Below are 25,940 nucleotides of genomic sequence, written 5' to 3'. Positions count from 1 at the left end.
CACTTCAATATTACCATATTTTGCCATTTTTGTTTTTTGAATTATATCGACTGAGGTATAAAAAAAAATCAATATCATAAATGATTTGTTAAAAATCATTAAAAAAAAAGAGTGAATACTTAAATGAAATCCCCCCCTTATGTACTTCCTTGATTTGCTCTCAATGTATAGAGTTTTCATGGCACCCACCATTTGAATTGTGTTCATTAATTTTGCAAAAAATGTTGAAAAACCTATACTGGATGGAGTGTGTGTGCATTATCTAGCAGTCGATTTTCAGTATTTATTCTCAAGCCTCTCCTAGTGGAACTATTTGACTGTCACACACCAGCACTGACTGGCAACACTGGCAGATATTCATGGTGATGTCACACTTTTGCTGGAACCACAGCAGTTACACCCATATACAGCTCATTCGAGCCTCATGGGAGTAACGAGAAACCACCTGTAAAATTGGAAGGGGTTTCAGTGCCTTGAATTAACAGCACAACCAATCAAATAATCATGCACTGCAGGCAAACTGAACTCTTACGTAAGACATGCTCCCTGAAAACAAAAGCATTTTCAACCTTCTCCCTGCACCCCTATCTTTTCCGCCTGTCTTTCTCTCTCACTTGCTCTCTTCATTACCGAGTCGAAGAGCAGCCTCATCAAGTGGCTCTGCTCAATAAGCACAGCACATTCCTGAAGAGACGCAGCACAACTGTGCACTCTGCTCAGGACAAGGGGTGCAGTGCTAAAGCTTTTTGCTGTCCCATTGTCTCAGACAATGGGACGCCTTGTAAACGACTTCCAATTGATAAATACTTAGCTTTTCTGATGTACATTTGTGATGTGCACATGCCACATACGGTAGAGCGTGCATGTGTGTGAGACCTGTTCAATAATATCCTTAAAAAGGCAGAAGAGATATGTACACAAAACTCTATGGACAGACTAAACAGCTTCTAAGCATCTCCACATCACTTGACAACACTTGAACATGTTTTATGTGAGCATGTTGGTTGGAAGATAACACACTACTACATCTACTTGGCAGGGCCACATCCAAGAGAATAGAGTGCTGTAATCCATTCTCTCCACAATCTGATCTTCCACAATGAACACAGATGCTGTTTCAATTAAACATTCACTGATCAAGTCTGATCAGATAAACGACTGCAGTGTCACTGTTATTGTGTGTGCGAGACAGTTCTTGTTGTTGAACACATTTTTTTTCAAAGAGAGCAAGAGAATGGCTTTTATTCATTCTGAAATGACTGGGTAACACAGGCATAATAACAAGAGGTGGTGATGTGCAGTGAATCCAAAGACACTGTTTGTTTTAATGGTGTTTTGCTTGACCAGGCCAGCTAGAATGGCAACTCATCAGGTAAAAGATGAGTCAAGCTTTGATAATTTTTTGACATGCAGACAGAGAGAGTCCATGTCATGAGACAGAACTCATCAATAAATGGCCGGATGCATAATATTGTACTCATTTCTTAATTCTCAAAAATACTCCAACAGCTTTATCTGAAAGCCAGGCAGAGACAGAAAGCCTTGCAGTTATATTACTATTACATAAGACAGCAAGCCAGGCACAGTTAAATACATTCTCTCTCTGTCTCTCTCTCTCTCTCTCTCTCTCTCTCTCTCTCTCCCTCTCTCACACACAAACACACACACACACACAAACACATGATCATATCATCAAATATCTGGGTGCTTAGAGAGCATAGAGGAATGTGTGAATTACTGTCCACAACACAGAGCAGATAGGGCTTTTCTCAGGGCAGCAACAGTATATGGTTTGTAGGAGTCACTGGCAATAATTTGCTAAGGAAGGCAGCGGTGACTTCACGGCAGAGCTTCTCAGGTTCACAGGAGCCACTTTCACGATTAAAAGCAGACCCAAAAGCCATCCAAAGATGCTTCGAAAGGAATACAACCACGCCACCCGAACACAGGCAAACAAAAACTCCTTAAAAACTAAAAACCTAGCACTCTAGGCTGATTCACTCAAGGCTTCCTTATCCAAGCATCCACTAAGATAGGTCAAAAATAGAGGCTGAATAGAGGCAAACAAATAGAGGCTGAAAACAAATTCAAACCCGAGCTGGCATCTGACATGCCTAAAAGTCTAAAGTCCCTCATTCTCATGCATAGACAGTCCCACTACTCACGGTTGAACTCCCTCCGGCAGACATGGGGCCTCCAGGGTCGGTTACGTATCCAGTTCAGGCGTCGGGGCAGCTCCATGGTGCCAGGCAGGTGCCAGTGTGCGTTGACCATTCACCCAGCAGTGAGCAGCACCCCGGTACATGCATCCATGTCATCCCCAAGACAGCGTCTCTCCTGGGCACCAGTGGTGCCAGGCTCTCCCTCCTAAGAACCTGGGCCTTGTAAAACTAATGTGTCAGCTTGGGTACAAGCAGTCCTCGCTCCTCCATGAGTGTGCTGATACAGTAGCTGCTGTGGCTCTCGACTCATTTCTCCTCCTCTGCTTTATCTTTTATGCATGACTCAGTGGAACCCAACTCCCTGGGTCCTGGGGAGGGACGTAGGCAGGAGCGAGCCAGGCCTCTCCCCAGGACAGAGCACCTATCGACGGGCAGCATGTGAAACGAAGAGTGCACACCCGGGTGAAACGTGATGCCTCTGCATCAATCCCCCAGGGAGACAAGGTGGATGGACAGGAGGTGGGGTTTGGCCAGCCGCCTCAGGAGGCTTGAAGCTTGAGAGTCACAGCACCAAGACAGTGTTTTCTCTCATACACACTGAAATGCAGTGTCCATGCAACTGTTCAAGAAATCATCTCAAAGTTCTTCAGTGCCCTCCATCCACAAATTAACACTGAATTTCAGTTCACCTTAGGCATTTCCCAAAGCCCCATTTCTAACATCACCTGCATAAAAATTCAAATTTAATTTCAATATGGACAAATTTGTAACTCAAAGGTTCCTCAAGGCTAGAAGTAAAAATTACTCTGCATAAATCCTCGATGAAAAATGGCACTAGGCTCCAATAAAAGTTTTATAGGCTATCAACTCTTGGAGTTTGGCCTTAGAGGACAATGCAAAATATAAATCTAATACAGCAGGTACAACTTGAAATAATGTGGTCTTTTTAATATCTGATACCACAAATCAGAGGAGTCACATGATTAAATATGAAGGTAAAATATAAACATATACTTGTTTTGGCAGCTTTTTACTGACCCAGAGGCATTCATGCTTGGATTTCTTTGCTAGGGTGTTGAATAATGTGCACTGCATGCTTACAGTTTCAAGAGGACATCACCTGCGTTTTGGGTTATCACAATCATGCACCTGTATGTAATCCTTCATACTGGAAAACACCATGTTCAAGTTTAACTTCAGTCTGCTGTAATGCACTGGAGTAGCAAACAAATGTACCACATGATCATGTGCTGCCTGCATGTTACAGGCAAGATTCAGTTCTCATTTCCTGAATCAGACACCAAAACACCAAGTCAATAACAGCCAGCAAGATGTAACCCAAAGAAGCAAGGAAGCTTCATACTGTGCTGCTCCAATGGATATCTCCTTCCATGCTTCAAACTGCTTTGCTATCTTTGGAGAACATTTGATGAGCATTAATGTATTCTTTTGATGGAGATGTTCACACCAGTTTTTAAGAGAAAAAAAATGTGATGTACTGTCAAGGTGCCTACAGTAGGACAACCAAATAATTTCATAATATAACAGCCAGCCTTGTGTTATTTTTTATGAAAGTTGGGGAAACAAATGTGCATTGAGGAACTCAAACTTGAGGTTTGATATAACACAGAAGTACATTTTAATGTTGAGGTGGCAAAAAGCAGGGGGAGCGAGGTAAGACACAGAAAACCAATTCTGACCATATTTTACATAACATAAAAAAAAAAAAAGTAAAAAAAAAAAAAAAAACCCGACTCCAGCGAAACTCTAGTAAAAGTCAAATAAAGATTGACAAACAGAAACTGAAAAACTTATTTATTGTGAATAGTAATGTAACCATAAAAACAGATACATGAGAGATCAAATTGGAGGAACCTGTTGAAGATTGCATTATGAGACCACGACCTCTAGTGGCAATTAGCTGGCCACTGCAGGCAGCAACTCAAAGCAGCATGTTGGCATTAGAGGTCGAGGACAGAGGATAAGCGCAGTCAAAGTCATTTGGATGTTTACATTGCACATACTTGCCTTTATTCAAATAATTAAAAAAAAAAAAAAAACACTGCACAGACCTGTGTTGGTCTGAGCAAACAGAAATATCCTGGAACGGAAAAAATTGCTATTGGATTGTTCATGTCCAAAATGCAATAAATTAAAATGTTGAACAAAGCAGGAAACAACAAATTCGTCCTACACTCCGACACTACAAACACACACAGCATGAATTGTCAAACGCACCACAGTGACAAGCCAAGCAGAACACACACACACACATTTGGTACAATGCAAACCAATTACACAGTACACCACTCGCGTCCTGCTTCTTTAGGAATGACAAAATATAATATGACAATAATTAAGGAAACAGAGTGAGGCTCCTGTTTTAAATTTGTTTACGACATAATTTTTTGCTTACAGCTGACATCGGTTGTCAGATTGCTGTTGCCAACGTTTTCCTTAGCAACAGCAATCTGATAACACGGGTGACCTACAGAAGCTCGAGTCGCTCAGTGACATCTCAAAAAGCAACAGACATGAATAACATCTTCTGCTGGTGTTGCAGACGCGGTGGTGACAGAAACAACTTCAAAAGAGAGGGAAAAATCTTAGCATCATGATAAGCCACTGGAAAAACATGAGGAAAACTCTTCAGCAATATGACATACTCTTGATTGTGGTCATCTACTGCAGTGGTTCTCAACCTTCAGATCATTTATGTGATTTAAAAAAAAAAAAATGTACATACAAATATCTACTAAACAATTGTTAATTATCCGTTTCAACCTCTAGAGTTAAATCAAGTCATTGCATGAATGACCTGGAAAGAGGAATCACTTTTAGGTTGAATTGTTTCGCCACTCGTTCTGAGGAGCCAAGAGCCAAAAGGTTGAGAAGCACCGCTCTACTGTACACAAAAGCTACGTCACAATATCAAAAATAGATGGGGTCTTAAGCAAACCACATTTACAGAAGGCACATGTAAGGACCACAGTACACCGCGTACACCAATCTAGGCTTGACGTGTTTACGATCTATCATCTCAAAACGACCTGTTGTTCCACTTGTTTAAGCTAGATGGACGGCCAGCTTTGTTCAAATTAAGACTTGGCAGCTGGGATTTTTTTTCTTGCTGAAGCCGAGACACTGCACGACTGTAAACGCCAGCTTCAGTTTCACTACATTCTCTGAGCACAAGGATGGTCACTGTCAGCCTGATCAAGACCTTTGGGATCATTTGTTCAGAATGGATAACCAGGCGGTGATATAACATGTTCAAAAGGCAACATTACATTTAAATTTTGGTCTGTTCATATCTGAAACACAAACCATTAAGACAAGTGAAGGTTAAAAAAGGACAATAAATACACTATGAAATGTTAATAAACTGGTGAGGTTGATCCTGAGATTTGAATCTGCGTAGACCCCAGAGGAAAGAGAGAAAAATCATGTATACATCTGTTATAGTTCCTATATAACCCAGTAACAATCAGTACAGCATACATTTATTCAAACAGTTAAAACTTTACATGTTTATGGCACTTTTTACATCTCTATGACATGATGACTCTGGACAGTGTGGGTGTGCTTTTTTTTGTAAAGAGTGCATCTATAAAATGTGAGTGAGATAGCATCGCAAAATGGAGAAATGACAGTAACAACAACAACACACACACACACACTCACAGGCACACACACTTCAGCACAAGCTTTGGATGGTGTCATTACTGTCACGTGACATTTTATAGCTTGCTCCTGGGTGGATATCAAGTTCTCTGACAAAGTGCAAGCTACCACTAGGTGGAGGTGCAGTGCATAGAAATTAAATACAGGCCAGAGGCTGCAATCAGGTTTGGTTGACAGATTTGTGCACTGTAGAGGGATCAGGCATTCCTTAGGTGGAGTGGTAGCAGGATACACATGGTAAAGGACTTATGATAATGTTCATAGTAGGATTACCCATTCTAAATTAAAACCACAGAGAGAGCCACATGACACACCGAGGCGAAACTCAAAGTCCATCAACAAGCTCCAGATTAACATTTCATACAAACTGAAAGAAGTAACAGCACCTATGAAAGCATACTCTTATCCCTACTGGTGAAACAAGACATTCTTCACAAAAAAACCCTCCACAACTGTCTATCTGAGCCATTTTAGAGTTTAGGAACTGCGTTTTTTTTTTTTTTTTTTTGTGCTGCTTTCCAGGTTTCAGTCTCGTCAGATTTTGTGTGTCAAGGAAACAGTGTGTGGTTTGAGATCTCGAGCATTAAAAAAAAATAATTACAAGTACCAAAGAGAGCAACAGCTCATTGAGGACAGTACCAGCAACTTTCTGTAGTCAAAGAAAGCATTTTAACGGAGCAGAAGAGGGACTGAGTGTTGTGTGAAGTCCAAAACAGCAAAGGTAGTTACAGAACATCTCCATGATCGGATATTGTGCCTCTCAGGATTTTGTTTGGACAGGTCCAGCCCTATTTGTTTGTCTCTCTCACACTCACACACACACACACACACACAGATTATTACAGTAATTAACATGATCAAGACACATGGTGCAATGCGGTATTTGGCATGCAAGGAGAGTGAAAAATGGATGACTTCAATGTTCACCTGTAGTTTAGCGTATGAGGCAGTGTGTGTATAATCTTGAAATAAGATGTGCTACGAAATCTTTCCTGACTCAACTCCCTCTGGGTCAGGCTGGTGTTTTCCTTATTTTCCCTTGTGTGTGTGTGTGTGTGTGTGTGTGTGTGTGTGTGTGTGTGTTTGTGTGTGTGAGATGCAGCATGAGAGTGTGTGTGGACAGAGCTGCACAACCAGCACTGCATTGTGAGCAGGTGAGAGTGCCACAGCACAGGGAAGTGGACAGTTTCGTTCCATCTGTTTGAGTAAAATCCTGAACCGTCCTTCATTTATACAGCTCAGCAATGAAAGAAGAGTACGAGAGTGTGTTTAGCTTATCTCTCCTCTCCTTTCTTCCTGTCATTATTCTTTACTTGTCCAAATCCTGTCTGACTTTAACTCCAACCTTTACAATTCCTCCGTACAGTACTTCAGCCCAGGTCCTTTGTTCCTCCATCATCATTCAATCTTTTCCGGGTCTATGTTGTCTAGGTCAATGTCAACTGAGGCCACACAGCAAAGGCACAGTTTCTGCGTGTACAGAGAGATCAAATCTACAACAACAAGGAAACAGAAAAAAAATAGGGTTATTCGGGGCAACATCTTGGACACAAGAGGCAAATACTGTGAACTTAACAGATCTTGGCATTAAAAATTCCAGACAAACAGCCCAGGGCATTAATGGTTAGAAAAATTCAGCATTAGGTTAATAGTATTAAAAGGTGTTTTTTTTTTTTTGAGGTTCAGAACACAGGGTTTTACACTTCACATTCACGACTTTGTACTACATTGCACTGGACCGTATTTGAACTTTGAAGCACTAATCTCAATAACTCAGCTAGAAAAAACAGACTTTTCACATGTTCTTATAGCAACCAGCCTATGTATGAGTCACAACATATGCATCAATAACAACAATCTTGAATAAATACGGTCTATAGTATCACATAATCAGATGGAGGCTTTAAGGCAGATTGCCCCAGAACTATTCCTTTTCTTGTGCCCTATCCAATGCCCTGCCTTCAATTGTTTTCTGCATTTCTTGTTGACTTCATGCGTACAATCACATTTTCAACTGAAAAAAACACATTGATGCCTCTTTTCATCTGACAACTACACAGCTGGACATTAGCATCTTAAAAAGACATCCAAGTTCCTTCTTATTAATATCTACATTATGAATCGCTGTTGTCCTAATGGTTGATTTGACTCAAGGATTATTGTTATCACATGCTTTTCTACAATGTCATTCCAGTTAAAGTTTTAACAGACCTCTAAACTTTTAAACAAACCCAGAACTAAGGAGCAGTCAGGTTTTAGCCTCCAAGGTCTGATGCACCAGAGACGTTTTTGTGCTCTCAAACAGGCAAAAACCCTCGCACTTTAACTCACATTCCTCAAGACAGAATAGCAATTTTGCCTCGGTCTACTTTATTATGCATGCAAGACTAACAGAACTCTGACTTCGAGAAAATTGTGTGCACCCACGGGTCCCCATAGTGACAATTTGTGTGCTACATACTGCTTTACAAGTATGTGAATTAACAAGAAAAATTGACAAGTATTTTAACAAAAGTGTAAATGCTTTGAGTGGGAGTTTGAGCCTCCTACTTTCTGAGCCAAATGGATATGAAAATGGTTAAGAAACAGGGACATTACAACTTAAATATGCATTCATCACCACAGTGGTCTCATTGTCATTCACAATTGTTCAAGAGAGCTGCTCTCAGACGAAGGCTCTTACCGAGCATCTTGCCGAGGCAGGCCGGTCTGGAGCTGGGCGGCAGGTGGATGCAAATGTAGTAGACGGGCGCCCCAGACAGCGCCACGGCGATGCCCACTAGAGAGTTGATGGTGTCACTGTAGAGTGGCATCGCCACTAGGAACACGCTGCACAGGCAGTAGACCACTGGGAAGAATAGAGATAACTGGAGAGGAGAAGCAGAGGAGGAGCATAAGCAGAAAGAAGCATGTGAGAGAAAACAAAGAGAAAAATACAAAAGTAAGTAAGTATGGTTGACTTAAAAAAAAAGTTAGATTGAAAAAGACCCAGCCTCAAATGGATGGGGCAACTTATGGGCTACTAAATACCATTTAAAATCATAATGGAGACAAAGGTGGTGTGGTTTGGTGCTCTGAGGGCAAGAAAACAAGTGAGCAGCCAATGGAGTTTACAAATGACAAAACCTTTAAATGGGTATCATCTCAAAAACAGTATTCCTTAAGGTCCTTTACCCATTAAAGGCTTTGTCATTTGTTAAGTACTTTGGCTGCTCCTGTTTTTATTTTTATTTTTATTTTTTTTTAGATTAAAATCCTGAAATATCTGCTGAGATTTTTTTTCTGTCTTATGAATAAAGCATTTACTCACGATCAAATAATGATGAAATGTTCTCTCTTTTATTTTAAGCTGCAGAAGGATAATGCCAGTTTTGTCCCACATCTTTTGCTGTTTGGGTCTCAATTTTCAAACTGATGCTGCAGTGCTAATTTACGTGTACAACATTTGGAATATACTTAAGTTAGTTTTAGATGATAGACTAAATCGGAATAATCATTTTAAAGTCCAAACAGTATATGCCACATAGAAGTGGCATTTCACCTGAAGGCTATCAACCTGAAGTAAATTTTGAAATGCAGCTCAACACTGTAAGTCAAATTTTATTAGTCATAAATCTGAAATGAACATTGTTTTTTTAAAGCAGCTATTCAAATTTTGAAAGTCTTTAGTGTATAGTGCAGTTTCATATGATACCGGTATCGTATCTTCACTCTAGCTTCAAAACTGATCCTGTTACAGCCTCTGAAAGACAGCAGGTTGGCTGAGGACACCAGCGTCCATGGTGGAATCTCTCTCTGTCTATCTGGTTTATCTCACACAGCCCTGCCACGGCACTTCACTGGAAGATTGGCTGTGCTGCTCTAAGTGATTTGCATCAAGTGATTTGCATGACTAAACGAAACTGGACAAACCATGCCGCATGGGAGGACAGATGAACCAGTGGATGCAGCCCTGTGTAGTGTGGCTCTCCACAAAACAGTAAAACTCTGACTGTCTCTAGGGTTGGGTGTCACTGGGTAACAGGCGATACAACACTATCATGATATTTTCCCCACGATAACAATGGTATCACAATATAGGCGATTCTGCTATTTGTGATATATCGTAAGATAATCAACTACATGATAAATCACGATATAACAGGCTGTCTGTGCCAATTCCATTACACTATTATTTCAAAGATTTATTAGTGCCTCATTGGCAAAGTTTTTTCAGTTACCAAAGAATATGTGCAAGGCCAATTTCAGCCCATTATGTGAGTTTACTGATTAAAAGGCTGGACTTTATTCAAAGTAGTTGAGATGCATTTGATTGCTCATGCTAGATTTATCTGCTACCTTGACAGGCCGGTGCAGGTCAGGAGCCTTGAAGCGCAGGTAGATCTGGCTGCCGATAGACAAACCAATGAACAGCCAGTAGTTGAAACTGAAGTAGTTAATCAGTTGGAAAACATCACGCACGCACAGGTAGATCAGAGCCATGCCTCCCTGAGAAGGAAAGAGCAAACACACACACACACACAAAAAAAAACAAAAAACTGTGAGATTGACAAGAAATGTATTTAAAGAGCACAGACCCCCAGGGGTGACCAAAATAAATGAACAAGCAAGCAGGGTGCAATCCGAGACCAACTGCAGTATGTGATACTAACATTGAAAAGCAGGGCAGGTATGGGGGTGTAGCGCTTAATGTGGATCATACACAGGACGTTAGGTAAGTGGCCTTCTCTGGAACCTACAAAGAACAACCTAGAGGAGGAAAACTGAGGTCAATTTCAATATCTAATTTTTACAATTCAGCAAAACATATCCTGGTAGGTTTGCAATAGAAAAAAAAAAACAAAATAAATGAAAGGCTAGCTTCAGGTGTGAGAGTGTTTGCTGACCTGGAGGCAGCGATGATGGAGGAGTTGAGGCCTCCGTAGCAGGAAATGGCCACAGACAGGGGGATCAGCCAGCGAGCCCAGCCCAAAACCTCGTCTGCAAACGTCTGAGGAAACATTCAGGAGAGGAAAACTGCTCAACTCATATATTCCTCTTTTGGGTGCGATCAGCATTTACCATCTGTTACACAGTGTGTTGCAGGAATTAACTACACAGTCCCATCAACAAAGTCACCACATCCGCCAACATTCGAGTTCATTTTTCAACTCTCTTATTCTGTGCACCCACAATTTAAAATCTCCCATATTTGATGAGACTAGAACATGTTTATAGTTAAAGCTCTTTGCACCATAATAATGAGTTATGCTTCGCATTTGCTCAACCCCACCACAAAAAAAGGCAGTCCTTTGGGTAGCTGTAAGTCATAGTGTGTGTTTGTGTGTGAGCATGTGACAGAGTGTGTGCTTCTAGTGATGGAAAAAGCCTCTCTAATTTTCACTACTGAATATAGGCAGAAATAGCTGTGCAGCAAAGAGGACAGGGAACAAGTTGTACTGCAGCACTATATCAGGGCTCCGGGTGCCCTGACAGAATAAAAATCTAGGTGAAAAAGAACGTAATATTACTTAAGCTCACACTGATGCCACATTTCCTTATTGGGTATGTTGTCAACCAGCACTGCAAAATGAAATACCACAGATTTGTTGGGGAAATAGCCACACCATTAGCTGCTCTTGCCCTAATTTGAAACTGTCACCAAGAGCTTGCCTGTTGACAGTTTGTGCGCCGGTAAACAGTCACCGTAAATCCTGTTATAATAAATGACGGTCTATCAAATATTACTGTCAGGCTGAGCAGAACCCTCTGCCCACGCATGCCCTAATTACATCACCAACTTCCCAGTGCTCCTGGGTGGGGCACAAACCTTTTTAGCTAACCGAGGTTCCTGTCATCATCCCGACTCTTACCGTCACAGATAACCTCGAGGGACAACTGCAGCATAGATACACCGGTGCCAGAGGGCAGCCAGACAGACTGGAGGAGATGTCGGCAGAGCACAGGAAGGAAAGATCAAAACCCGCTGCTCTGACACTGAGCAGATGCTGTCACTTTGGAGGGGTCTTGTGATGCTCTAATGAGGTTTGTTGGAGGACATTAGCGTGTGTGTGTGTGTGTGTGTGTGTGTGTGTGTGTGTGTGTGTATGAGAATATGGCTTGCCTAGTATACAAGTGTGTGCATCTGTGTAGGCATGCAATCGCTTGTAGTTTTGCAAGAGAATAAGCCGGACAATAATCCTCAAGCAGACACTCACCACCGCCACTGCTTCGCTGTTGAGCACCGTGTCTACATCCATGACGACGTAGTACGCTATGTTGGTCAGGATGTAGATCACTGTGACAATGGGCATGGAAATAGCAATAGACAAGGGCAGATTCCTACAATGGAAAATAAAATAAGTGGATTTCAGTGATCAAAGTCTTACATTATCAAATATCATGCATGTCTGCTGTTGGAAACAATGGGCTTATTGAAATGTTTATGATGTGACCACCAAAATAAAAACATGACAATTAAAACCTCCACTCTAACGTACTCGTCTGTAATACTCAGTGCATTCTGGGACATATTTTGTGATAAACCCTTATTTGTTGTATCATACTTTCCCTCAGTCTGCCTTCCCTACTCTTCTACTTCAATGATTACACAATTATTAAAATAAGGGGTTTTTGTGTTTCAGCCACTGATCTATAAAATACTAATATCCTATAATTAGGGGAGGAAAACAAAGTGTTCGATACACAATACACCCAACAAAGTGCAGTGTTTCCACTGTATGAGAGCTGTCAAACCACACACTTAGTTGATGAATTGATGAATACACTGAAAGTATTTTTATGTTTGTTAAATAATCTAAGTAGACTTTTGCCTTTGAAAGAGTATTTGTTGATTTAATATTATCCCACATGTCTAAATGAAAAAAAAAAGTTACTTTTGCAAATAAGACAAAATACATAGAACATTAGAAAGTGTTTTTTTCCTCCCTGTTGTTCAAAACCAACCAAACTGAAGCTGTGATGCAAACACGACTGAACCGTGGGTTTACTGAACTGTTGCACGCCCATCTATAATGTAGTTTTTTCTTCTTTTTTTTTTTTTTGATAGATTGGTGGTTTCAGCTAGGGTTCACATGTAGGTAGAGAGCAATAATGTTGACAGTAGTATAAAAAAAAAAAAAATTAAGAAAACCAGAATTGTCAGGTGAGAAAAAGCACTGAGTTGCAAGCCTTAGTCAAAATGCAGTATATCTTGTGACTGTGTTGCACCTGAGGCTACTGTCAATGGAGAAGCTGACACGTCTTTTCTTACAAGAAGGATTTCTACAAGTATGATTGATAGTTTCACCTCCGCTGCATATTAATGAGGAGTAAGAATCTCTAGAACTTTGACTGATCAAATTCCAGTAGTGCTGCTTCTTAGGAACAGAAATAGAAAGCTTTATTGTCATTATATATCAAATATGGGTGCCACTCCATTAGTGCTTTAAAAATAGATAAAACATGACAACCAGCTAAAACATGACACATACACAGCTATATAATAGCTATAATAGTAAAGATATGAAAGCCATAATGGCAAATGATAAAATAAATTAAAACAAATAAAACAACAGTGGTTAAAAATGTTGCACAGTGAAGATATGGCACAGGATTACTGTTTGTTGACTGTTCTTACAGCCCATGGAACGAAACTGTTAGTTAGTTAGTTAGTCTGCAGGCTTTCATTGACCTGTAGCGCTTGCCTGAGGGCATCAGGTCAAACAAATGATGTGCCGTGCGGGGGGGAGTCTTTGAGGATAAATCTGGGGAGCTGGAGATCTCGTCCAAGGAGGACAAAGGGCAGCCAATAATCCTCGGGGCTGCGTTTATGACCCTCTGCAGAGCCTTCCTGTCTGCAGCTGAGCTCCCAGCATGCCACGCTGTGATGCAGTACGTGAGCATGCTCTCTATCGTGGAGCGATAAAAGGTCACCAGCAGCTTCTGTTCTAGTTTATTTCTCCGGAGAATTCTCAGAAAGAGCTGTCACTGCTGGGCTTTCTTCATCACTGCCTCGTGTTCATGGACCAGGAAAGCTCCACTGAGATGTGGACTCAAAGGAATTTGGAGGTTGCCACCCTCTCTGCACGATCCCCATTGAAGTAGAGGGGGGCTTGCGTTTGGATGCTTGCCAAATAGCACGATGGCAAACACAGACTTATTAAGAGAGACATCAGCAGCTGGTTCCCCCCGTTTGACTCACACTCCAAACGAGCTTACATTGCATGTGGAAGATCAAGGAACATAATGGAGGCTTAACGGACCTGGCAGAGCCCAAATGGTCCATGTCCCGTTTAGTTTCATTCCTCACATGTGGGGGTAAATCAGATAACAGACTTTGGTGGTTTTGAGAAAAACTGGAAGTTCAACTAAAGGATCTTTAATAGCCATATTCACATTTGTGAGGAATAATTCCCAGTTCTGGTGTGTGTGTGTGTATGAACTCTGAGTACTGCAGAAAAGCTAAGGTCAAGCTGATGGGAAAAGTATGATACCATCTGTGGGCAAGGTGCAGGGAAGAGATGTACATAAACAATTTAGTTTGCTTTACTGCCTTTCTCCTTGTTATTCTGCAACAATATCAGGTAGGTGAAGAGGAAACAGATTGTGTTTTTAAAGACAAAGAGAGAAACAGACAATTTAGGACGTCAGGACGCAGATCTGTGTGCCTCTCTGCCACTTTACCTTTGTTCTTTTCAGTTTTTTTTTTATCCATTTAAACTTTTCATTGTTTTGTTCATTAAGTATCCCACACTTCTAAGATACCCTACTTACCATGTCATTTGTCATTACAAGAGTGTAGGAATTAAAATGACGTACAGACATATTCTTTAAACAAGTTGTGTGTAAATAAGTCAAGCAGGATTTGTACCTCTCTGGGTCCTTTATCTCCTCGGTGATGAAGTTGAGAGTGTCCCAGCCGGAGTAGGAGTAGAGGGCGGAGTAAAGGGCCAGGGCCATGTCACCTGGGTTCAGCTTGGAGCCTCTGAATGAGTCCTCAAAGTTCTGGTTGTGGCCTGAAAATGGGTGTGCATCCAGGAATGCAAAAAATGACCCTCTTAGAACAAGTTGAACAAGTCCATACCGGGAAGAGTAACATTCCTTTGTACGATAATAATAGCTGTTAAAGAAGATAACAAGGGATACTAAAACACCAGAGTTGAGATGTTATCCACAGATATACGAGTGCTTGAAGCAGCAGTGCCAACATTCACCTGCTAAAACCTTGGTGAGACGTTGACCGGATGATGAACTTCTGAAATCCTGATAACGATTTGTTGCCATTGTCAAGAATGTTTAAATTTAATTCTGTGTTTACTACTGAGGTTGTAGTAGTTTGCAGAGGTCTTGTACTGGATTACATTATATTGAGAGGTGTTGCCAATTTTTTCCCTCCCTATTTATATGCATGAGGGGGACAGAAGAGTATAAACACCTCTCCATAAAATGCAGTCCAACAACACCACTACTAATTATGAGCTCAATGTCAAACATAGAACTGAATGTACACCTCTATTACTGTGACAGAAAGAAACACCTCAGCATTACAGGCATCACAAAAGTAAACTTTATGGCAGGACAGTTGTATTGGATTGTATTAAATTGTGCAGGTGTAGCTAATAAAGTGGCCACTGAGTGTAGATTTCTGGTTGCTGCTGACCCAGGTGCAAATGAAATGTCAGACTATTTCAGTCAATAAATGTGGTGATGACTTTTCCCTCCAAGGTCGGCAACATCAGACTGGCAGATTTGGAGATAATACATCAGGTATCATGTGTGATAAGATGGTCACAGACATCCTCGGACATCCTACCTTGACCAAGCTTCACCAGGCCAGCGATGATGATGATGATGAGAGCCAGGACCTTGGCTACAGTGGAGACGACCTGAAGAATGGCCCCCCACTTCACTTTCATACAGTTCACACATGTTAACAGACCTGATGGCAGGAAAGGAAAGGAGAAGAAAAAAAAAAACATAGGGGTAAGCAATACAAAATCTTCAGAGGCAAGAAATAATGGATACAAGTGGGAGAGGTTGGATAAGCATACATTAAATTCAAACTGAACAACCTTTAACCCCTTATTGCTCGGGTGGCCTGCTGGTGGGCCCCGCCAACTTACTGTCTTTCAGAGGCTGTAGAGGGCTCAGCTTTAAAGCCAGAGCAAAGATACTGGCATCTATGTTGTCGGCTAGCAGGGTAAACATGACTTCGTATGGCCACCTTATGCAAATTCCATGCAGTTTGGGACACAATCCATGCAGGTTTTTGCATGCGGTACAAATGCTATTTTTGCGCATTCTAAAATGGTGTATTTGTGCATGCTGGAGCCTAAACAGTCTTGGAGCTGCATAAATTGAGTTTGACTGGAAAGCTGAGACTCATGTGGATTCAATGAGCCACATTTGATTCATGTGTTATGATGTCAGCCCCCACAGTAGCCATTTCATTGTAGTGAGGCCATTTTTTGAAACTTTACATCACTGTATAAAATGAGCTATTGTGAACTCAAAGATAATCACAACCTGAAACTTTACAACCAAAAATTAGGGACCGGAGGCATTCAGAGGATGTATGTATGTTATATGTATACTGACAATAAGGGAGAGTTTCTGAGCAACTTCCTGAATAGAATGCTCGCAATCCAATCGCTGAAAAATGCAATTCTTACAGAAATCTCCAAATGTCTTTTTTTTTTTTTTTTTTAAACACCAAATCACTGCATGATTTTTTCTGTAGTGGTCTTCAAGGTTTTGGTGTCCTAATGTGGTATTTGAGGGATTTTTGACCATTTTTATTAATTTTTGAGTGGTCAAAATTGTTTAAATTTTACACCAAATCTGTGAAACAAATGATATCAACCCAAAAATTGCTGCAACAACTTCTGACACATAATTGAGCATCATAGCAATACCTAAGACCTAACCAAAACACAATGTTTATTACAGATTTATAACTTTAATAACTTCACACACAGGGCTGAGCGGCATCTCAAATCAATCTTCAGGTTCCCAACTACCAGATGAGGTATACCTCTTGTATTTGGCGTCTGATTTTGACCTTTTACTTCCCCCTGAAAATCCCCTGTCCATTCATTAAAATGGATCTAATACAGGGCTGAACTGGCACAGGATTAACTAGCATATGGCCTTGGCCTGGCACCTTACACATCCCAAAGGCTTGTAAGAAGCATTGTGTTTTTAATGAACAGAAATTATAGCACTTAATAAAGACATTTCATACCATTGTATTGCAGCTACACAGATATTGCACCTGCTAAACAGACTGTTTAGTGAGGGAGTTCAGGTAAACAAACCCAGACTAACAGAGACTAACAGAGGTGAGCCACAGGCAAGACTTCAGACTGGAATGAAAATATGGCAAGTAAAAGCTACTATTTGATGGCAGTGATTGAATTGAATTGAATTGCAGATGTTTGTTTGTTTGTTTGTTTTTTACTACATGTGCTTTATATCTCTGAAATAATAATTATAATAAAGGCAGGGAAGATGTTAACGTGTCAGAGACAAGAAGTTAGAGAAGTTAAAGTGGGAAAACTTTCAACCCTTTGGTTCCTGAAAAAGCTTCTACATTTTAGTCGACATTTGAAATGGTGTAAGATGCAGCAGTTACTGGGTAACTCCTCTAGTGTTACAGTTATCTAAATGGGAAGTAATAACGTCCAGGCTGTAATACTGGAGGTATCACAGGTGGAACTCAACTGAAAGTCAATTCTGCACTTTCGATATTTTGAAAGTCTACAAGCATGGGGAGAAAAGTATTTCTCTCACAAAATATTATAATAACATACTATATTTAAGCATGTGCTAATGTATTTCTGCCTGCATGGCAGCATAGCTAGGATTTAAACACTGCTGTCTTCGGCCAGTGGACAATTTCAGTGAATCTGAATCCCTTTTCAAACACATTATAATTCACTTTCCTTTGACCAGTTTGTACAACCTTACCGAGATGGCAGTGTGTTGGCTCACAAAGTTAAGACATGATTTAGGCCTACTCAGTAAAGTGGACTTAATATGCAGAGTCAAGGCAAAAAATAAAACTTATATATGCACTGCACAAGATGGCTATTGCTGACTTTTATCAGCATTGTCTTGAACAGCTGCTGTCAGGAAAGGCCCTCAGGGCTGCCCAGGAAAGAATATGCTATCTTGCTAAACTCAGCATGCATGCTTTCTGCTTACTAACTACACAGACCATTGCACAGGGTTAGCAAACACCAATCACACTCTCTATGCCATTGCTGTTCAGAACCTGTATGGTTTGTCAACATTAGTTTTCCCTTCAGTTAACCTCTCCGCGCTCCCGCCTCCTTCCTCAAACGTCTAAGAGTCAGATAAGTGTAAACACTGACTCGACAGGTGTTTTACAGGAAGGTGAATGTGCTTGAGCAGAGCTTGGAGAAGACCACTTCAATAAAGCAGGGACCATAAACAAAGCAAGAGGAGTACAAGACAAAAAGCAAATCCAGTGACCCATAACATAGTGACAACATAACAGGAGAATTAAAGCAGAGCGATTCTGTTTACAGCTGCCAGCGCTAGTCATACTGTTGAAGTTTACATCAGTTTGTGTTTAGTAAACATGGGGTTACGACAGCCAACAGTGCAACACACTGGAAAGGGAAGATTCAAATGGCAACCAGTTTATTTAACAAGGTGGCTATGCGAGACATTTTCCTCTCAAGGAAATTTAATAATGTTCTAATAATGTTCCTCTCATATACACTTGTATCACATTGCTGTAAGCTTTATGATTCTGCCTGAGCAAGGTTCAAATCTTAACCATTTTAACCAAATACAACATGCATGTGTAACCTTGGACACAGTTCATCCTAGTCTATTCCAATGGGATAGCAGCTTCAGCTGAAGCAGCAGGTTTACTATCTTTGTTTATCTTTATTCAGGCTCAGCATATGAACACAGCTTTCTTGTTTTTGTCAAGAGATGACCTGAGATTTTGTAAGGGACTTGATATGGCAGCAGCTCACATAACCCCCTTGGAAATAATGAATGTGATTCAGGATACGAAGTATTAAATGAAAAAAAGGAATAATATAAAGGCCTTTCAAACACACAGAGAGACAAAATGGACAGTGGTGACAATCACAGATCAGGTCAGCAGGAAGAACAAAAGGCTTGTTTTGAATTCTACAGTGACTTGCTGCTGAGCCACATACTGCCCATGACTTGATTGCGCAACCTTCTTTGGCTATTTTTCCTTTTACTGCACAAAAGCCATTTACCGGTGCCAGTCAGGCAGACAAGGAAAATGACTATTAATAAACAGAATACAAGTATTGAATAGATCAAGATATTTAGTTAAAAATACATTCTGGCTAGATGGGGAGATCATGCAAACTGGCAATCACATCTCACTCACATCTAATTAAAAAAAAAAAAAAAAAAAAAAAACTTGTTGTGGGACACTCATAGGACTTATTACAGCATTCACTCCTAGTTCCTTACTAAGTTTTCCAGAATATTACTGATTCATGACGAAAAACCCCATATGAATGAAAAAAATGAATTTAATCTACACAAAGATTTGATCAGAACTGGGTTTAATATCTAGACTTATTGATCTTAAACTGTTTTCTGTCATTGTTGAGCAGAGAAACATTTCAAATCTATTTGTGCACATCAAGAGTTAAAAATGATGAGTGTGTCAGTAGAGGATTTAATACAGGGTGACACAAAAAAACAGGAACTTTTTAACAATCCAATAAAACCAAGAGTGATGGAAGAAAAATATTTTATTCATAGTAACTGAAACCTTAAAACATGCCATTTAAGAAACAATGATGGAATATTCATTTTTTAAAAAATTGTGCTGCCACTTGCTCATGTCTGCCAATACGCACTTCAAAGATTCCCGTTTTTTTGGGTCACCCTGTATTTCCCACACTGAAAAAAAAAAACACAATCGACCCACTGTTGAGCAACTATCAGCGCTGGATGCACTCTCCATGACACTTCCTGTCTGCAATGCATTTCATCTTCTGGCCACTTAAATATTAATCATTCACACACATTCAGCGGCTGAATGTGTGTGAATGACAAAGGTGGCTGAATTTCAGCCACCTTTGTTCTTCTGGGATATAAAACTGTATATGCATTATAGTGTTGTGTATGACAGGGCAAAACCTTACATATGATGGCAGCAGCGATGAGGCGGACAGCGTCATAGGGGGCAGAGCAAGTGGGGTAGAAAGGCTGGACCAGATAGCTGGAGAAGGTCAGGGCTATCACTGCCTGACAGGCGGGCTCCACAATCATCAACGACGTCCACAATCTGCAATGGAACCGGTCATTATTATGTGAAGGGTAGATAACACTATCAGTATGCACTTTGTCGGATTTGTCAATTCTTTTGTATGGTCAAAAACAAACAAACAAAAAAAAACAAAAAAAACAAAAAAAACAACATTTTTGGGGGTAAAACATAAACAGAGAAAATATAACTGCAAGGCCACATACCGAATAAAAGCCAAGAAACCTCCAAAGGACTCCAGGATGTAGGCATAGGAGGCTCCAGATTTGCGGATTGTAGTGCCAAGTTCAGCATAACACAATGCCCCGAACACAGAGAACACCCCTCCAATGGCCCACACTATCAGAGACAGGCCAAATGAGCCTGTGTACAAAAGAACCCCCTGGGGACAGAGCAGAGTGCCGAAAATTAAACAGATGTAGCAAAAAAACAGTATCCCATGACAAAAAGAGAGCCTTTATTTTACCCTTTATTAATCCCCTTAAAGTCCCTATTAAAGACTGAAGAACCCTTAAAACATTAGCCTTCAGACCTATGCACAATTTGCATTTTTCGATCATATAAGATAGAGGTAGGCTTAAAAATGGTTAAAATATCACGACAAATAAGGTCTTTAGGCACGTAAGGCAGGCCCTCCTACCTTGGGCGAGACGAAGATGCCGGAGCCAATCATGTTGCCCACGATGAGGCAGACGCCGTGCAGAAGGGAGATCTCCTGCTTCAGTCGCATGGCACTGCCCTGAGACATGGTGTCAGCTTCAGCAACCATGTTGGCAGCGGTATGGCCTTCAAACCAGAACAACTAACAACAAACTGGGACGAGAGAGTAACAGGATAGACCAATTTCCAGCAGCAGCAGAAATCGAGGGGCTGGATTTAAGAATGTGGGACTGAGATACTGGATAAAATGACAAAACAAAAAAGGCAGAGTGTACAAAGCAAAGGGAAAAGAGACTTGGGAAGGTCACCAGGTGGCTGTGGCTCTGCCTTCTCAAATAACAGCCATGGTCGTGTCTGCTGGTTGTGTGTTGTTGTCTTTTTACTGGCACATCTGTAAAGAAAACAAGCAACTGTCAGTGTGAAACAAGCCTGTGACAGGTAATCTATTTTAGCTCTCGTTTAGAGCCAGAGTGGGCAAACATGACAAACATTTATTAAATCTCTGACTTTATAATTCAAAGAAACACAAGTATACCTTACTACTATCTGTGCACAAATAGAATGCTCATGCTACTTTGACAGAGAGGTGCTTGTTGAGGAGGCTTTTTTTTTTTTCTTTTTTTTTCTTTACACAATTAAATCTGAAAACCTACCCAACCTGCTCTGAAAGTGACTGGGTGAGTAACATGGTGGTTAAGCATGCTGCGAAAACACAGGGGCCCAATTTACCCTCTTGACAGAGTAATTATGCAACGTGAAGCACACACAAGTTAAATTACAGGCATTTATCAGCTGCCTACTTGAGTGACATATATGATAACCAATAAAACAATGCTACAGAACTTGAAAGTACATTCCAGCTGGTATAAACACCATTATACCTATCCTCTTCCATTATTTAAATAACAAACATGGAAACAACAAAAGTCCCACACAACTGGAATACATTCCTAGGTGTTCTGGGGTAAACAAATATGATTTGTACTGTCCTTTAGGGCAAGAGATTGTGAGGGATGACAGGATTGTTGGATCAATACCAATGGCTGAACAATTACTTTGCAAAGTAAATGTTGACAACCCCCTCAGATTTTAATTTGCTCAAAAAGTGACGGGCCTTCACAAGACAATACCGCTATGAAGGCTACAAAGCCTCCAGTTCCACCCAAAACAGCAACTGTCTGGCAGAACAGCGAATACAGCTCACACATATCTGTGACTTCTACTGACTCTTTTCCATTTCCGGTATATACAATTTCAAGAGATGGAAGTCTGCACTTCAAGGTTCAAACCATGCCACATTCAAGTACAAGCTCTGTACACCCTGAGAACTAAATCACTGCAGGTTTATCCATGGTGCAACAAAGAAAACACAAGTTGGTGATCCTCTTTTCAATCTTCAAACAACTGTACAGGAGCAACAATTGGAGGATTTCCCATGGCTTAGTTGGTCATGTGTCTGGGTGTAACTTCAAAGAGCCTCAGGGTATACACCAACCAGCTGCTTATTGCTTACTGAAATACCTGATGGCGAGGATTTTTTACAGCTCAACTGGCATTTAGCTTACATGCTTGCTTACACTCACTGGAAATGCCATAATTCTGTGTTGCACAACTCTCATTGATTTGTATTTAACTAGATGCTCAAGCTCAAACTGTCCAAGAAACAGATTAGGCTAATGGAAAACAAGTCTGCTGATTTTTTTTCAGCATCACCTCAGTGATGTGTTACTGTACACTTGAACTTATTTTACAGCTTATTTCTACACAGACTTAAGAGACTACAGTATTTGGCTCAAAATGCCATGTGCAATAAGAACTTTATCAGTTTGGTATAAATGTTTGTTTTTCTTAAAATATTAAATTGGAATTAATCCTGGCAGGCCTGGAAGTGGCTTCACTCTTTCTGTGGTCTTTCCCATGATTTCTTTAATTTTTTCCCCCTTTGGTTTCTGGGGTTTTACGAGAGTTTGCTCTTGCCCACATAAGGGTTCAGATCAGGGGTTGTCATTTTGTTTCTGACACTGAACTTAAAACACCCAGTCTTGTTTGGAAAATAAACAATAGTCTTTCGTTCAGCAAAGACAATATTTCTATTCCCCTCACTAGAATTAGGCAAACATGTCATGTGTGTTGAACAGGACATTAAAAGCATTGGCAAAGACAAAGTGAGTGGCAGGTTTGCCACCATGAAATAGAAAAGGATGACTTTCTAAAAAAAGGGCCTGTGATGATGTGTACAAAATGTATTAACCTGTTTGGATTATTTTGATCAGGGATATCAACTGGTGAGTGAAACATCCACAGTATTTATTAACTTAAATTTCTGGTTATAAGGAAATCAGTCAGAATATATTGAATTAATCTCTGGTTTAACTCTATGCTTACTGCATCTCGGCACCTTTCACTGAAGAATAGCTCAGATCAGCTCATTAAAAAAAAAAAAAAAAAAAAAAAAAAAACAAGCTTGCTCAGAGAACTAGGAAACTAGTTCATTTATAGGACTAAACTTAGTTCAAAATTCAAAATTGTGAACCATGAACTAATACATTTTAATCTGTGTGAACTGAACTTTGAGCTAGTTCTTGTTAAATGTGAATTTGCAACACTGATGGTGAATTTTATAGGGACCTCACGCTTGATTGTCCCATCACTAAGCCAGTTACATGACCTACCCTACCCTGCACGCTTCTGCCAATACCAGTGCGCCGATTTCCATCATTTCCCTGGTTCCTGGTACAAAGGACATCTGGCTTGAGGAAATTATTCCACTGAAGACAATCATAACTCTACAGCAGCTATGTTTACTGAGCCAAAGGAAAAAATGAGATGTGTCGAGGAAATTACTCACTGGAGGAACTGTTTTGTGGTACAAGCTTATCTTATCTAACAGTTAGTTAACCTTATCACACAGCCGGTGCACACTTTCAGGACGGGCAGTGAGTTTACAACAACAGAGAAAGTCATACACATGAGAGCAATGAAAGCCGTGGCGGTACAGCTGCAGACTGGATGCTGCTCACAGATTAATTCTTTTAAGTGTAAGAAGTCATTAATATGGTCCATGGACCTCATATTTACAGACAAAACAGGACAGAGCAAAGAAAGGCATGCTTAATTTCTATGGCTCTCACGTGGCGCCTCATTGTGCTGATTAACTGAGGAAGAAGATGAAGAATGTGTGCACGTCCATCAATACTGCTGTTCATTTTCATTTTCCATCAGAGGTTTATTTGCTAGTATAAAGATAAAAAAAAAAAAAGTTAGGCTACTAATTAACTTACCACCACCACCCCATACCATACACACACACACACACACGTTCGCCAAGACAAGAAACGGAGCTGAAAAGTAAAGCTCGTCTTCTCGTATCTAGTTTGTGATTTATAAAAGCCAATACCTCATGATACTAAAAAACAAGCCGGCGCCGGAGGATGGAGACGTCACGCTGGCCGCTGATGTTTAGCGCCAGGTGGGGTTAGCATTAGCGGGACAGACACGATATGAGAGGGGAACAGAATGTGCCTTGGTAACCCGCCGAGGCTTGACTTGAACTAACGCTAGCATAATGTTACTCACACACACATACCTGTACTTATCCCTGAGAATATGAACTCAGCTTTCCTCTGAAGGATTCAGCTATTAAACACCCGCTGAGTTTTCCACAAAGATAACAAACTAACACAAGATGCTGACGATGCCCGGTGCGGTTGAAATAGCTAATCATTAGCTCGTCTGCTACACGGAGCTCTACAGTATGTACAGATTAATATCAAGTTATTCCTCCGCCAATATGTGTAAAGAGAAAAGCAGAGAGGGACCGTCATCTACCTGCGACGTGTCTTGTTTCTTCCAGCAGGGCAGGCGGTGGCACACGTGTAGTTTTTAACCACTGGCCAACTCCGGCGCTCCGCAGGCAGGAAGCATCTGCAGCTTGTTCCGCCTCCTCTGTGCGGCAGCAGGGAGGAGAGGACCGACTGGAAACAAGACGGCGCGCTGGCTGGCTGACTTGCTGCTGCCGGAGCGTCACCGGCCTCCAGCACGCCCCCTACCGGCAGCGCCTCAGCATAACGTTTAATTAGACTTGTTTGTCTAGACTCTAGAGGTATGGATTCACGTCAAGTTAAGGTAATGATGGTGGGTTGTCAGTTTTCCACCGCGAAAAAGCGCCGCCCTATGGCTGTCTCTCTCTCTCTCTCTCTCTCTCTCTCTCTCTCTCTCTCTCTCTCTCTCTCTCTCTCTCTCTCTCTCTCTCTCTCACACACACACACACACATACACAGTGATCTCTTCAATTTTCTGAGGTACCGTTTGAAGTGAGCTGTTTTTTTTCCTTTTTTCCCCTTTTTTTATTATTATTTTTTTATTATTTATTTATTTATTTAAACTTTTACATCAAATTTCATATTCCAGTGGGACTCCTCTTTCTACCCATGGTTATACGTGGAGCCTGCAAAGCAAGATACTATGCAGACTCCATCAAATTCAGTGTTTTGTTAAATGACTCAGTTGCATTTCCACGCTGGATGAGAGGTGTCCTCCGACTGCATCCCACACTACAGTCTGTTCAGAACTCTCACGCAAAAGTAAGATAACATATTCTACTTCACATTCTCGGGGAACAAAAAGATACGGGAAGTTAATACCCTTTATGGCTGCCCGGCTGCGGGGCTGCATCACCATCATCATCGCCAGGTTTGTAATTGTTCCCCATGGTGTGATCTGTGTGTGGGTCTACATGCAGAGTCATGCAAAAAAAGAGATTTGCACGAGGGCATCACATTAGGGTCACGATTTCAATTCATTTTTATTTATTTATTTTTTTACCATTAATATTCTATAGCCTGCTTGCTATTTTCTAATGATTTATTTAACCCTGAGCCTCAATCCCCTCTGCCAACGGGCTAAAACGTGCAGAACTGTATAGACTAACAGTTGAAATGCTGTTATGTCTAATCAGAGACTGCAGGTTATCAAGTCAGTGGCTAAACCCCTTGACATTTCAATATCACTCACTTTAAACAGTGGAAATGCACGCTGACGTGTTATCTACAGAAACAGCACGCTGGCTTCCCCTTTTTTGATAAGTAATATCACGCAGAGGCGATAGAGGACGTCGTTTGGTGCTTTGCATCATCCGCACGGCCTAGACACCGGCATAC

At 40.9% G+C, this 25,940-nt stretch overlaps 1 protein-coding gene across 5 annotated transcripts; it reads right to left on the bottom strand.

The window, feature by feature from the left end:
- Positions 1-4,166: 4,166 nt before the first annotated feature.
- On the bottom strand, positions 4,167-24,755 carry LOC115367867 (Y+L amino acid transporter 2). Of its 5 annotated transcripts, none has more exons than XM_030063832.1 (13): positions 24,610-24,755; positions 21,090-21,172; positions 20,762-20,860; positions 20,328-20,503; positions 20,000-20,142; positions 15,640-15,765; positions 14,698-14,842; positions 12,044-12,167; positions 10,733-10,836; positions 10,499-10,595; positions 10,185-10,334; positions 8,530-8,713; positions 4,167-7,339 (listed from the first exon to the last, which is right to left on the bottom strand). In XM_030063832.1, the coding sequence occupies exons 3-13, from the start codon at positions 20,849-20,851 to the stop codon at positions 7,245-7,247; spliced, it is 1,434 nt and encodes a 477-aa protein (XP_029919692.1). In that variant the 5' UTR covers positions 20,852-20,860; positions 21,090-21,172; positions 24,610-24,755; the 3' UTR covers positions 4,167-7,244. The 5 variants fall into 5 exon arrangements, with proteins under 5 accessions (XP_029919692.1, XP_029919687.1, XP_029919689.1 ...); XM_030063827.1 differs by having other exon boundaries at positions 20,762-20,934; positions 24,610-24,665; XM_030063829.1 differs by lacking the exon at positions 24,610-24,755 and adding an exon at positions 24,368-24,537 and having other exon boundaries at positions 20,762-20,934.
- Between the last annotated feature and the right edge of the window lie 1,185 nt (positions 24,756-25,940).

Source organism: Myripristis murdjan, chromosome 11, assembly GCF_902150065.1.
Source record: "Myripristis murdjan chromosome 11, fMyrMur1.1, whole genome shotgun sequence".
Taxonomy (NCBI): Eukaryota; Metazoa; Chordata; class Actinopteri; order Holocentriformes; family Holocentridae; genus Myripristis; species Myripristis murdjan.
Note: the sequence above shows the minus strand (reverse complement) of the source record. Positions and strands in the feature narration are given on the sequence as shown.